Genomic DNA, 15,579 nt, shown 5'->3' on the forward strand with positions numbered 1-15,579 from the left:
CCCCAGCTGGTCCTCGTCGCACGCCATGCCTCCTGTTCCCACGGATCTGTGAGTCTTCCTTCACGAAGATCATTTCCGTGTCTATGTGTCTTATCACGTTTGCTTAAAACACATCCAGTCCACAAATTTTAGAACAACTGCTATGAAGGAGGTGCCAGGCATGGCCCTTTACATTGGGAGGTTACATGATGACAGTGAATTGTCGTAGGAGAACCAGGCCTGTATTTGTTAAGCGCCATGGAGACGCAGACACAAAGACAACTCTGGCTTTCAAACTACTAATATTGTTTTGCATGTATGTGATGCCACGGAGCTTTATAAAAAGGGTAACGAATTAATTCAGAGTGAAATCAAGCAAATCCCTGTGGTCAAGGACTGGCTGTGATGGGAGAGTCCCAGCTGTTGTTACCCACATTCTATTCATCAGGGAACAGAACATGCAGATCAGTTAATATAAATATAAGGAGACTTGTAGGGTAAACTGAGGCCACAGAGCCAGAAAGGAGCCAGATCATGCAGGGCCTTATATGTCCTTGGAGTTAACTCTGCAGGTGATGTGCAGTCCCTGAAGGGGTGTGCATTGCTGGAAAGACCATTCGGGTCCTGGTTGAATGGGCAAAGCTCATGTTAGAAAAGCATGATACATGTAAGAGTAAAACTTACAATTCCTAGAGCACTCTAAGAAAATCTGAGAGGTTACATAGACAGTCTAAGCCAAAGGCTCAAGCACATCTTTGTAGTCAAGAATGAAAACTTGAAGCTATAAAGAAACGACAAACTTATTACTCTGGAACTTAAAATTTTTCATATGGCAAATATTCCATAAACAAAGTTAATAGACAGATGACAGATTTTAGTGAGAACTCTTCCAAAAATAGAGTATCCACACTGTACAAGGTTATTCAACATACTGGCAATGAGGGGATAAAAAACACAATAGAAAAATGGGTGAAAGACCTGGAAAAAAAAAAATCAGTTCAGAGAAGAACTACTGTGAATGGCCAAAAAAAGTCCAAGCTCATAAGTAGTGAAGGAAATGCAAGCTAAAGGCACAGTGAAATATCATTTTATATCTAAGAGACTGGCAAGTCAAAAAAGAGTAATTATATCTACTGCTGGCAGAAATGTGCATATTCATCACTGCTGATAGAAATGGAATTAATACAGACAGTAGTAAGTGGAACAGTATTCAAAAAGTAATCTGATAACATCTATCAACATTTAAAATGTACATGCACTTTGATCCAGCAATCCTCCTACTGAAAATCTAGGCCATTGAATATTAAACACACCCACACGATAGAATGAACAAAAAGATTTTTGCAGTGGTGTTTATAGGGGGAAAAATAAAACCCTGAAAAACAATTGAAAGCTCATCAATAATAGAAAGCTTAATAAATTATGATGTGCCAACAACTTGGAGCATTTCTCACCATCTAAAAGAATGGACAGATCTAGGCCAGGTGAATGAAAGAATAATAGAAAAATACATATAACTGAGAAGGCAGTTTGGTGTATTAGCTAAGAGCACAAGACTCAGGAGCCAGACTGTTGGGACTTAAACTGCTACCACCTCTTACCAACCACGGAGTTTAGGGCAAGTTCCTCAGTCTCGCTGAATGAACCTGTTTTCTCCTCTGTAAAATGCCTCAAGGACTTGTGACAAGGGTGATTGGGCTATGACACATGAAGCCATTAGATCAATGCCTGGCATATAGCAAGCACTCAGTAAACATTAGCTGTGATTATAGGATCCCACTGTTTGAAAGTAGTGATCAGAAATCTCATAGGTAAGAAAGAAAAGGAGGGAGGGAGGAAAGAAGGAGGGAAGGAAAGAAGGAAGGAAGGAAAGGAGGGAAGGAGGCAGGGAGGGAGGGAGGATGGAAAGGAAAGGAAAGGAAAGGGAAGGGAAGGGAAGGGAAGGGAAGGGAAGGGAAGGAAAAGAGGGAGGGAAGGAAGGAGAGAGGGAGAAAAGAAGGAAGGAAGGAAGGAAGGAAGGAAGGAAGGAAGGAAGGAAGGAAGGAAGCAAAGAAGGAAGGAAAGAAGGAAGGAAGGAAGGAAGGAGATAAGGAGGGAGGGAGGGAGGGACAAAGGGAGGGAGGCAGGCAGGGAGGGAGGGATCCCTTAGACGCCAATGTATGTAAGGTCCCCCATGTTCCTTTGCCGTCTTATTTTTCTCAATGGTACTCATCTTCTCTGTTACTAATACACTTAAAATTTATTATTTACTTTGCTTATCTCTGCCCCCTTCAGCATTCCTGCTCTATGAAAGAAGCGTCTTTGGCCTGTTTTGTCCCTTGCTGTATTCCCAGTGCCTGGAACAGTGCAGGGCAGACAGGAAGCGTTCAGAAAAAATACTTGTTGAATGAATGCCCAAATTCCCACCTGTTAGCCTCCCACAGGCCTGGAGAGCCTTGCTCAACTTGCATCGCATGGAGCTTTAATCTACAAATGTGAATTCTTTGCTTGCTTTAGTTGTTCAATTCACGAGGAAGCCTTTATTTCTTGGGTAAGAATGTCATAAAAAGAAGTTAAGGTAAATTTAGGTTTTGTTTTTCTTTTTTAAGAAGGCCTTTAAAACTCCGTACTTTGTCTTCATAGGCCTACTGAAAAAAATCAGTCTCTTTCCGGAAAGGAAAATCCATTTAAAGAAAGCCTTATGAAAGCTACACATGCTGTGTGATGTTAGAATCCTTCTAGAAGCAACTTTATAGGCTTTGGAGGAGCTGCAAGCAAAGTTAGTCCCTGGCTCAAAAACGCACAGACACACGGGAGCAGATACAAGATGCACCCTGAATATACATACCAGCCTTTGCAGCAGCCGGACCTGCCTTGGGACCCTGAGTCCAACCTATAAAAAGAGAAGAGTCGTGAAATGTGATTGCGAGGTCATTCTGAAAGGAGTTACATGAGGGGGTTGAAAGTCACTTCAAAATCCACCCTGAAAAGCAGCTTTGACTTTTCATCAGGGAGCTTCTAGGCCAGAAGTAGGAGTCACGCCTTTCACATCTGGTTGACTGCTTAACCCCTGTCGTCACATTACCTGAGTGCCCTTAACTCTGTTCCAGGGGTGTGGGTAAAATGACAAGCATTAAGAGTTCATGAGAATATCTACACTCTTTCATTTTAACTGGGGCTTGAAAATAAGCTCTTTGCTATTGTGTTCATTAAAATGAGTAAACGTGTTCAGCTTTACTCCGATGGGCTCAGTTATTCAACTCAAAACTCCAGAAAACTCTGGAAGCAAAACTGAACTTATCTTGAATTTGCTTACTGTGTTTTTTCTGGATAATTTGCTGTACTTTCCCACATGCAGAGGACGGGCATGGGAAGGTGATAGAAATCCTCGTTTTCAAAAATCATATTAATTAACCAGCGACTCTGGATTAATGAAAAAGTCCTAGCTAGCTGTTGAATGTCACTCGTGAAAAACACTGTTTAAATAACAGAAGTGTTAACGACTATTACTGTGAGTAATACATCGTTCTTTCTGAAGGGTAATTTGACAACGTAGACCCAAAACTTGAAAAATGTGCCCAGATTTTATGCATCTTTTTAAAACAGCTTTATGAGGTATGAATTGCAAACAATAAAATTCATTCATTTAAAGTACACAATCCAATGTTTTTTAGTATATTCATGGAATGGTGCAACCATCACAAAAATTGATTTAGAACATTTTTATTTCCCCAAAAGAAACCCTACGCCCCTTAACTGTCACCTCCAAACTCCTGCCTGTCCCCTGGCTCTAGGCAACCACTAATCTATTTTGTCTCTACGGATTTTCTCATTCTGGACATTTCCTATCAATAAAATCATAAAATATGTGGTCTTTCATAACTGGCTTTTTTTCACGTAGTATAATCTTTTCAAGATTCATTCATGATGTAGCATGTATCGGTACGTCATTCCTTTTTGTGTCTGAATAGTACTCCATTCATGGATGGACCACATTTTGTTTATCCATTCATCAGCTGGTGGACATTTAGGTTATTTCCACTTTGGGGCTATTGTTTGGCTGTTGTGTGGAACTTGCATAAACATTCACACGCAAGTCTTTGTGTAGAGCATATGTTTTTATTTCCTTCAAGTAGATACCTAGGAGTGGAACTCCTGGGTCATACGGTAAATTTAAGTGTAATTTTTAAGAAATCGCCACTCTTTTCCTAGTGGCTGTAACACTTTCGTTCCCATGGTATGCATGTCTTTTAATTTAGAAATTCTACTTACAGAAAAGTATTATAAGGGGAAAAAGAATCAGTAGAAGAAAACAATAAATGTACAAGAAAATTCTTTGCATCTTTTAAAACAATTGTTAATAATTGGAAATAGCCGAAAATAGCCTTAAAAAGCAGCTTGGTTAAATATATTGTGATACACCGACTAATTAGAATATAGCTATTAAAAATAATGATGTAGATCTAATATATTTATTGACATCAGTAAATGTTAATTTTTCTGGACTTTACTGGGTGCCGTTCACCGAATACTTCTCTAGCTTTCCACCATAAGTATTGCATTTCCTGGCCCCTTGTGGGAAGGCAGGACCATGTGACAGGTTCTGGCCAATAAGCTATGAATGTAAGAAACAGTTGTCACTTCTGGTCCAAGTATTTAATTATCGATGTGTGATCCTGCAGAAATGTTTTTTCTCTATGGCACAGTAATTAGCAATGTTGGAGGTGGCAGCTACTCCATAAAGCCCACGTCCCCGAGTGACTACAAAGTACATTCCTGTTCCACTGCCAACCCAAGATGGACAAGCTGTATAAGCAAGAAATGGACATTTGTCATTGAGACATTGAGCTTTGGGGGTTGTCACGACAGTATAGCCCAGCCAATTCTGACTGATACAGTCACAACACATGTTTAAGTGATTAAATCAGATAACAAAGCATGATCTCTAACAGGACCTAGTTTTTGTAAGTAAAAGTGTTTGTACGCGGAGAATGTGAGCCAAAATGCTAATGGCTATTAACTTTGGGTGGTTGAATTCTTTTTCTTTAAACTTTTCTGTATTACTTCAGTTTTTGACAAATTAGCAATCACTACTTCCAGTAATAGAAAAAACAAAAAAGATATTTCCATCTGTAAACTAAAACTGTAACAGAAACTGTTTTAATCCCCATCCTCTCCCTGATCCCTCCTTGGGGGAAAAGAATACACACACACACACACACACTCGTAAATTACCATTATAAGTCATTATAGAGCCTATTCTATAGAACATGAAATAGAAAGAAATACTATAGAACTTAGGTTGACATCTGCCCTGACTCCAAATAAGAACCAACCAATTACTAGGAGGATACTGGTTTCTCTTTGTAAAATGAGGTAGGATGTGTGAGATTGTTCAAGGAAAGCCACAATAAGCATGCTAGGCCAGGTCTTTACCAGTTCTGCAGATTCATCTCAGGCTTTCCCTTTCCCTAAAGTTGTGAAATTGGCTGGGGACCACTTCACATAACTATGGTCAGAAGAAAAGCCCAGCCCCTCTCAGGTATTATGTTCTTTGATTGAAGTCTTTTCTTTGAAGTTGCCTCCTTTGTAAAATAGGTTTTCCAAGAAAATAAACAAGCTTTAAGGAGAACAAGAGAAGTTGGTTTTTCATTTTTGAGATGATTATCCGACCTCTCAGGGGACCACTATGGCTACACTTCAGTCCAACTTTAAACTCAGATTGAACCAGAATCAAAACTTCCCGGTATACAGAGATTCCTGGTGCCAGCTAGGATTGAAGTGGAATGACACCAATGTCATCATCATTGTTCTCAGTTAGGCGTTCCTGATCCCTTTCATTGTTTGAGTGTTATCCCATTGCCTTATGAGAATCTAGGAGCGAGGTGTAAGGACAGAGAAGTAACTGACTCCAGCTTAATATCAAGCACTGTCGTGAATAATAATCTTAGAGCCTCCACCAAGCTGCTTGGGGCCCCAAATCATAGACTTAAGAGATGGTACAAATACGATTCTTCGCTCTTCCTGAGCTGAGTTTATTTCTTCCAGCATCAGAACAGAAGAAGTCCAGGCCACAACACTGACTGGGAAATGTAAGTCAATGTCCTTGCCATCAAGGACCATACTACCTAACTTAAAAGAAACAAATATACTCATGAACATTTACTAGACAAAGTAATTTTTATAAATTACAAAGGAAATGGGGAAAAAAAGAAGACTGCACTATGTTCTTTAGTGATCATGACAATCGTCATGATTGTGATGATGTGGCCAGAACTTTTGTTCTTTTTTGGGGGGGGCTCCTCTGGGGTCCACGAGGATTGACCCCCAACAGCTGCTGCATCCGTGAGTCCAGCTGCGGGCTGAAGACCCACACAGGGAGCATGGGACAGCCCTGGTTGTTGGCCAGGGGCCCGAGAGAAAAGGTGGCTGTGTAGGTGACGGTGGCCATTCACTTCCAGGAGGTAGAGGGTGGTTGAAGATTTCCTTTGCACAAGTGATGTAGCAAGAACACTATCAGGCCTGAGGCGTTTACAATCTCCCCCAGCTCCCCCATCATTAGTTAGTCCAACTATAGGTCAATACCAGCAGGCGCTGCTTAAATGACATAAGTTGGACAATAGAGATGGTATTTTTCCCCAGAGTCTATCACAGTGTTGGATCACAATTGGAAAAGAGGAGAAACACCCTGAAAGCACTCTAAAAAGTACATAAATGGGAAAGAGCCTGGGAAGTCAGGAGAGCAGTAAAGCCTAATTCTACCTGTGGTGAAGAGACGCTGAACACGTGGACCACATACGTTGCTTTCTGGTGTGGGTGCTTTAATGACCCAGGTTGAGTGACAGAGTCGTCAAGGTAGGATTCACACCCTCTACTTTCCTCTAGAGCTGTCACTCGGTCTGTGACTCTAGGTCCCATAACAGAGCCATGAGATGCTGCACCTAGGCCAGCCTCAGCCGCACACCACCGAGGGCCTGATGCAGTGAACTAGGAAGGCATCGACCAGTTGGCCCCCACTTCTGAAATCCTGAAACCAAGACCTGGGAACTCAGGCATCAGTTGCCTCAGAGATCTCTTGTAGGACCTGAAACAAAACCAAAGGCTACAGGTTGGAAGACACTGGGACACCATCCATCACCTGGGGTAGTCTGGGAAGATCCCCATTTGGATACTTCTATACCACCTGCACAAAAGTGTTCTTCCTTTGGAGCAATGTTCCTGCAGGTTGTACAGCTATTAACCATTTGCAATTTGGGCTGCCCATAATTCAGTAATGGAAGAAGAAATTTCATTCTGGGGCTAAAACTCCAAACAATTTCCAGGCAACTTAAAAAAAAGAAATACAACTACCCTTGGGCAAGTCTCTGTTTCTTTTAACTGTGAAAAAGAAGGGAAATGGACCTTGCCTGTGGGAACATAATGAAGAGGTTCAGGACCTCCTGCCCTTCCCCAGAATGCTCGGGTCTCCATCCCATACCATAACCCCATCTTCCTAAATAGATGCTGCTGTTCTTGAGAAAGCATGCTGGGACTTCCCACTGGAACTCTGACAGCACCGTAGGCAAGACTGCTTTAAGTTTGAGCATCTAGGTTTTGGGAAGACTGCTAGTTAGGAATGGCAAGCCACATACAACTCCTCACCCGATTCTCAGGATATCCCCAGCCTTCCTTCCCCCCCACCCCACGCCCCACAAAGAAACAAGATAGGGCTGGTTTGGGAGTGAGGAAATCTCTGGAATCTCTTTCACAATGGGGAATCTCCTTCCCCATTCAGCTCTACGCCTCCGTTTCAACAATTCCACCCATGCCCATAAAAAGGAGACATTATTGAATGGTCTGGAGCTCACAAAATCTTTTATTTCCTTTACTTTTCAAAAGTTAAAAAAAGAGAAAAGAAAAAGCACAGTTGCCTTGGTTTTCTGTTTTCCCAAATGCAAAGGTTTGGTTCTGAGGGAGAGATCCTAACACATTAAAACTCCAGAAATTCTCAATTCGGGGAATTAGAAATGCGTCATCCCAATCGATGTGGTACCACTACAAGCATTTATCGAACACTGTGTACGTGCCAGGAGCTACAAATAAAAATCACACTGAAACAAACTACATTCAATTGTCAATATGAAAGTGGCTTAGTCTTTGGAGGCGACACCGAGACCTGCCTTTGTCATCAGCATACCTGCGTTCCAATCCAGGCTGAGCACATAGGGACGTCACACCTCTGGGTGGACCTCCATGCTTCTCGTGGGTAAAGTAAGAATGCCGAGACTGTCCTTGCAGTGATAATCAGAGATTTAACCAGGCTATACATAAATACTAACAATAGAGAACATTACTATAGGCAAGTCCTTTGCCTGAATTAATCCATTTAATCCTCACAACAACCGTAAGAGCATAAGTGATTTGCTATTATTTTATTTCATATTTTATTATCATTCAGAAGCTAATAAAATGTAATAAGCTTCACAAGTCCTCACTTTACAATCCCTTGTAAATGGGTGATACTTGTAGTATTTGTCGGCTTGTCAAATGTATCATTGGTTGTGATTTGCTTATCGTCCTAAATAAATGTTCACTTTAGCACCTAGTTGGGTAGTCACAATGTGATATTCTTTATTTTCAAGAGGGCCCTGCAAACTGTGTAAACCTCAAAACCCAGACCTACCCCTATGCCTATGAGGTAGGAACTATTAACAACTCTATCTTGCAGACAGAGATGAAATTTTGCCTCAGAGAAGTTAAGTTTCTTGCTCAAGTACACACAGCCAGTTAGTGGTGGGATCCAGATTGGAACCCCGGCCATCTGGCTCCACTTGGAGTACTCTTAACCATACACTTGATTGCTTCTTATTGTTTTTACATAGAGCTCCTAGCAAACTCTCTGGGACATTATGGACCCTCAATAATTGATGGCTATTATTATTTTGTAAATTAAAAACTGCTTTTGTAATAACAGGAATACAGCCCTATTCTTATTTAAAGAAACCATATCAACTTGAAACTTACAAAACAGCTAAATTTGTAGCAGTCTGATTTTATACAAGAGATTTCTTTTTTAATATTAATTTCCTGAACGATGTGTTTAAAGCAGTATTATTCTAACTGTGGTCCACAGACCACCCGAATCAGAACCATTTGGGCCCCATGCAAACCTAATGGATCTAAGTCGATGGGAGTGGGGGTCAGAAATCTGCATGTGTAATGAGCTCCCTGAGTGTCTTTTTTGCACACCAAAGTTTGAAAAATCCTACTATGGGGAATATTGGTTATGGATAAGAAAGAAATTTGAGTCTAAGGTATTATTAGTAATACCTCCAATTAAAGGTAAATGACAAATAAGATAACAACTGTGAAACTGCAATGCAAAGTAATAGGCATATTCAGTTACATAAGAAAACTTGAGTTTACATGTAATTTTGAAGACCATCATTTTGAGACTAGAGCACTAACTACATTTCCAGGTACTGCCCTCAGTTTTAAGTGCATTAATTTTCTTAATTTTCAAAATCCTCTTAAGTCACATCATCCACATTTTAGAGATGAGGAAAACAGAGGCTCGCAGACTTAGTAAGTATTTAGGGTACTTAAGTAACTCTCCAGAAAGTGTAGAGCCAGGATTTGAACCTAGAAAGTCTGGTTCTGGAGCCTGTGCTCTTAAATCCTACCTCACACTAAATAAATAAATAAGTACATTTTAAAAATTGTAATAGAGTCGAGATAAAAAGGTTAAATTGCAAAGGTTCACAGAACTCTTCTGTCTTGGAGTTTTCTTCTAAGTTAGTCTGTTTCAAGATAAATAAATAGGGCCATGGGTTAAAGACAGCATGAAATCACTACAAGGGGCCAAACCCATGTTATTCTACGGGGGCTTAGCCTCCTTGGACTTGCAGATGTTAGAACTTCAATCTCTCCTCCTAGTGCATAAACAGAATTATTGTTGCAGTTCTTCCCACACACTCCTTCCTCCACACCCCCCAAAACGTTGTAAGATCTTTACCCTAAATTCCTTCCCTCAGCACTTCAGCTGCCCCAGCCGACCCGTCAGTGCCAACATGAAGTGCTGACACTGTTCCGAGCACTTTAGGGACATTAACTGTTCAATCCTCATCATCCCATTATTTCCCACATTTTACAGAATTGGACATTGAGGCCCCAAGCAACCCATCCAGAGTCACAGAGCTGTTAAATGACAGCATCAGGAATCAGACCCAGGCAGCCTGGCATCAAGCCCACGCCCTTAACCACTTACTAAAACATTCTCATTTACTAAGTGCTCACTGTATACCGAGTTCTTGCCACAAAATAGCCGCTGAATCCTTACAAGTATGCCCACAAGGAGACGTTCTCCCTGCTGTGATCAACAGGAAAGGAAGGAACGAGGAGATGAAACGGCTTCCCCAGGCCACACAACTGGAAATGGCTAAGGCCAGCCTTTCTCTCTGGATCCCCGCCAGCACTTTCCCCTCTCCACTGCACAGCCTCCTGGAATTTTTATGGGTTATGCCTCCTGACAAGCCTATGAGAGATGACCATTTCTTCCATTTTGCAGAAAGCACATCTGTGAGGCAGAGTCAACATGAAGGAAACCATCTGATGCTCAGGCCAATTCTGTCTTCCAGATCTGCTCTGCAAACCCACCAAGGTGCTGGGGGGGGGGGGGGGTGGGGGGGGAAGTGTGTCTACTCATCTCTTCCTCCCATCATGCGAAAACAGGCTTTAGGCTATACAATTTGAATATAATTTAAATGAGGTGTGTGCAAACCACACCAGGACGTGCGGCGATGTCTACCTGAGACAGAGCTACTTCTCCCTCCAAGGTCTTTACACCGATATTCCTGTGAACTTGTTCTCTGTTTTTCATAAAGCTTTTCTGTTCATCGAACACTGAGTTGAGATTTCATGTTTGTGGGTTTTATCCACCTGTGAGGTTGAGCCATTTAAAACACAAACCCTGGCAGATGCACAGCATACTAACTAGGAGAAATGAGATGTTTTGGTTCCTGGCCCTCCGCCTGCCACCCGGCCACCTTTAAACTGCTAACCCCGTGATAAGAACCTGGTGGAGAGTCGTGTTCTCCCTGCTTTCAGATGGGAAAAGCAGAGGCTTCCAACAGTTGGGAACTTTCTTCCCTAGATTGTGCTTTCTCTCTGGAGAGCTGGTAACCACAGCAACAACGCCCTGCCCTGCACACTTGTCTTAAAGATCCTTGTAATTAGCTTAGGGCTCTGGCTCACAAATGAACAATAAAAAACTACGAGCAGTAATCTGCACGGATAACAGAAGCCAAGGAGATTTGGTTCTGCAGGACTCTGAAGTCCCAGACACAGTTCTGCAGGAAACATCACCATCCAGACTCTCACCACGAGTGACCAATAGATGGGGGAGTTCCCCCGCAGAAGGCTGGGGAACGGAGAGGAGACGGGGGACGATGTGACAGGAGATGGGGGTGGTCCCTCCCTTCCTCGCCTCCAGGTCAAGAGCCTGCCCAGCGTCCACGCGCCCGAGGGAGGCGATGGGAAGGAGCAGCAGTCGGCGCCCTTCCTGGGTCCCCCAGATCTCCACTTACTTGCTCCGAAGTGTCACCCCAGCTCTTCGCCTCTTCCAGCGACCCCGCGCAGAGCGGCAGCCCCAGGCACAGCCCCAGCAGCAGGAGCATGGCGGCACTGGGCAGCGGCGGGACGCGCGCAGGGGACAGCGCGGGGGCTCGGGCAGCGGACGCGCCCAGGGGACAGCGCCCGGGCTTGGCGGCTGCGGAGGTGCACGGCCCCGCCTCCCAGCCACCCCTCTCGCCCGCCGCCCCGCGCGCCCCGCCCCCGGCCCGCCCCGCGCCGCCCCGTGTCCGAGCCGGGTCCCCACTGCTCTAGGGAGAAGACCCTGCAGCCCGGCCAGCCGCGTGCACAGCGCGTCCCACGGGTCCGCTCCTGGCCCGTCCTTCAGCCCTGTCCCCTAACTCTTAGACCCCGGGAGCTCGTCCCGACTCCCTTCCTCCCTTGCCTTCTTCGCAGCCTTCTCCATCCGGCTCTTGTGACACCTGCCACCCCACCTCCCAACTCCTTTCTCTCTCGCAAGATGTGGAATGCTTCTTCATGGACTCGCTTCATTCCTGTCGGAGGACACGGGAAGGGCCAGCTTGACACTTCATACAGAGCCCACCCGGTCGGCTGCTATATATACTCCCCCTTTCCCTGCTAAAGGTATGCCAGTTCCCACCTAGTACCACCACCTGCACCCCCTCCTGCCAACCTAAGGACAATAGTAGACCTTTCCTCTGCCCAGAGCACAGCATATGCGGCTTAGTCTCAGGCACTGATATTTAGAAGCCAAATTAGTAGTCTAATGCTAATTAGTAGTCTAATGCAAAAAGTGCTGGCATTTATGTGGCTCTGCCATAAGGGGACAGGATGGAGGAAGCTAGAGCTGGCACCATGTAGTGTGGTAGTTCTGATTTTTTGGTCATTAATCATGGAAATGCAGACCACTGTTACCTTAGTTACAAACTATTGGTGATGTGTCCATCCTGCCATAGGAAGAATTATTATCTACCAACCATGACCTGTCAGAGTCTGGGCACCACCTTTTGGTCTGGTAGGCACACAGCATCGCTGGAACTGCTTGTGTATGTCCTCTTCCAAAAGACCATCGCCTCAAAGACATTTTTGTGTCTCTGTAACAATTGCATCTAAATTGATGAGCTGCATAATAGTGAGGGGTTGACTACAAACAACTTCAACAGCCAAGAACAGGGAAATGGCCCACTCAAAAAACGGAACATCTATTCTGTGGAATATTATGCAGCCATTAAATAATATCACGAAGTCTATGGACACATGAAAAACGTTCCCAGGGTAAAATAAAGGGGGAAAATCAGATTACATAACTGTATCATCAGAATGGTTGTATTTAGGTAAAAATACGCATGCATGGACATAAGAACTAGGGAAAGAAACTTGAAAAAATGAAAACAGTGGGTGTGTTAGTTTGTGGTGGTATCTCTTCTTAAAATATTTTATTTACTCTTGTTGAAAGGCTGTTTGTTCAACAGAGACATCGGGAGAAGAAAAAAGAACAGAAGCATGTTGCTACTGTGAAATAAATGAAAGGGAAAGCATTGTTATTAGAAGTTAATCATTTAATAGCCTAACCACGGACTAATTAAAAAAGCATGTACCCAACAAGAAGTGACAGTAGCTGGTCCCACAAGGTTTCCACAGCAAAACCACTGGTAAAGGAGTGCTTTGAACGAAGTGAAAGGATTTTTAGTTTTAGTTTTAGTTGACAACCTGACCCTGAGTTACAAATGTGTCCCACACCCCAGGCCGACTTAGAAACTGCTGACACCCCCTCCTTCTTGTTAACTGAGAATGGTCCCAAATCTTCTGAAATCCAGGTTTGCTACTTCTGTCCCTCTCAGAGGAAAAAATACCTACTTGTGAACTGCAAGTTGTATTTGGAAAAAGCCAGGTTATTTGAAAGGTTATTGGGACAATAACAGCTGTATTATTTCAATCCTCCAAGATAGGGTTTCCAGGCTGGAATTCCCGCCCATTCTCAGGAATTTTTTTCGTTTTCCCCTTCCCGAATCCCAAGATACAAACTGTTTTCTGTTCTCCACGATGAATCGTTTCCACAAAGTAACGGCCAATACTATCAACCACCTGGGTTCACGGATCCAATTTTCCCAATTTCCCGACCAACTTTTCTCGAGATTTGGGAACGGGAAAGCGAAAAAAAATTCCTGAGAACGGGCAGGAATTCCTGCCTGTAAGCCCTACTCCAAGAGAACTAGGACCACATATCATCATCCCTTCCTACCACCTCCTCTCCTACTTACATCTATTGGCCTTATATCGGCTCTTTGTCCAATTTGTCCCAACTGATTTCTGCAGAGGTCCAATATTAAGGAAAGTGAGGGTTTTCTTCTTCATCTTGTAGGACTCTCCAATTCAACCCCAAGCTGTGGTGCTGGGGCATTTTTAAGGTGTGTTTTCAGGCCAGTGTCTGTAATTGGAGTAGAAGTTCCTTGAGGACAGTATCTTTCACAACTTGTAGTACTGTGCTAAATATAAGTTTAGCACTTAATTTGAAGAACAGCATTAGACTTGGGGCTGTGGGTGGGCACAAGAGAGTGTTCCATGATGTGATCCCTGTCTGTTCTGCAAGCTGAACCCGAGCCAGAACGGAGGCTGCTTTCTGCAAACTCCCCTTAGAGACTGTCTGATGGTAACTGACACTGTTTCTGACATAAATCAGCAGCCCTCCCCTGCCTCCTGCTACTTGTTAGTTCCTGGAACAGGCCACTGTGCTGACCTGGTCAGGCATGTCATTTCCATACCTGGTAGCATTCACGGACTAGTACTGGTGATTGATCCTCCGCCCCTTTACCCTATATCATTCTTTGGCTCCTGCCAGGTGGCACGGGGATCCATTTTGTCTTGCAGCCACCCAAGACATACCTTGAATGTAAATTTCCCTTAATAAGCTCCGTTCATTACCAGACTGGAGAGGCCAGCCTCTTTCTTTGGTCTTTCCCTGCCCTCCGCTTAGGGAGGTAGATTTTTTAGTCTGGGGGCTTTCCTCTGCATCTGCGTGGGTGAACAGGGGAGGCCGGGCTCGTTGTGCTGGGGAAGAGGAAGGCTGGGCTATCATCTGAACTTGACCGCTGTCTAGCTACATGATTTGGGAGTCATGAACTTCCCAGTAGTTGCCAGCTGTAATAGCCTAGGCTTTTATGTGACATCTGAGCACCTGTATGACCAAATAGAAATGGTCTTTAAAAACTAGGGAGGTATAAATAAAGACCCAGTGAAAGTTTTTCACCACTGTAGACCAGCATAGGCAATGATTTATATTGGCCTTATAAATAAAGATGAAAACGAACTGTCCCTCCCAAAGAAGCTGAGGTTTCCCCACACACATTTATCCTTTTTCTCATTTCCATGTTTCTCATTTCACTTGCAGGAGCGGATTTTCAGGTTTGAGACTACTGATCTCCTAGAACTTCAAAGCTGGAAAAGACCCTAAAGGACACCTAGCCCAATCCTGATTTTTCCAGCAAAACACCTTAAGGAACTTGCCCAGGACCACATGCCCGTTAAAGGCAAACCTTCAGCAACACCTCAGATTTTCCCCAACACAATCCAAGCGCAGGACTCAGCAGCAAGGGCTTCGGAGCTGTCGGCCTGGGTCTGAGAGGCGCTCTGGCCAGCTCTTTCAAGGAAATGTCTCCCCAAGTAACTGAAGGATGGGCCAAGTGTCCTCACATTTTAGAATCAGACTCAGTTACCAGCTTTATCCTGATCTCCCACTTGTGACTGCTCATTGACGGGCCCAAAGCCATGGCTACTCTAGCCAAGGCAGAGATTGAAGAGGAAGGCAGGTGGTCTGTTTTCTTTTCCTTTGCCTTGAACTTAAATCCTGATACCCCCTGGTTCCTATATCCAGCTGTTCTGGGGTTGAAGCCCTCCTCAAGTCCTCTGGGCCCCCCTTAGGGCCCTCCCCAATGCTCCTGAGTGTCTGAGACCATTGTTCTATCCTGGGCCAGCTCTTTCTCCCCTCCTTGGTCTCACCTTTTTGTCTACCGTGTTTCCCCAAAAATAAGACTGAGTCATATTAATTTTTGCTCC

At 43.9% G+C, this 15,579-nt stretch overlaps 1 protein-coding gene across 1 annotated transcript in view; it reads right to left on the reverse strand.

Annotated features, from left to right (window-relative positions):
• The window catches only part of ITIH5 (inter-alpha-trypsin inhibitor heavy chain 5), a 78,200-nt gene extending 66,475 nt beyond the window's left edge, over nucleotides 1–11,725 (reverse strand). Inside the window, exons 1-2 of the mRNA XM_033100724.1 lie at nucleotides 11,523–11,725; nucleotides 2,807–2,851 (exon numbers count right to left, since the gene is read on the reverse strand). Coding sequence (XP_032956615.1) covers nucleotides 2,807–2,851; nucleotides 11,523–11,612 — 135 coding nt within the window. The 5' untranslated portion in view covers nucleotides 11,613–11,725. The remainder of the gene's footprint in view (nucleotides 1–2,806; nucleotides 2,852–11,522) is intronic.
• Nucleotides 11,726–15,579: the final 3,854 nt, after the last annotated feature.

This window comes from Rhinolophus ferrumequinum (genome assembly GCF_004115265.2).
Source record: "Rhinolophus ferrumequinum isolate MPI-CBG mRhiFer1 chromosome 5 unlocalized genomic scaffold, mRhiFer1_v1.p scaffold_110_arrow_ctg1, whole genome shotgun sequence".
In the NCBI taxonomy this organism is placed as follows: Eukaryota; Metazoa; Chordata; class Mammalia; order Chiroptera; family Rhinolophidae; genus Rhinolophus; species Rhinolophus ferrumequinum.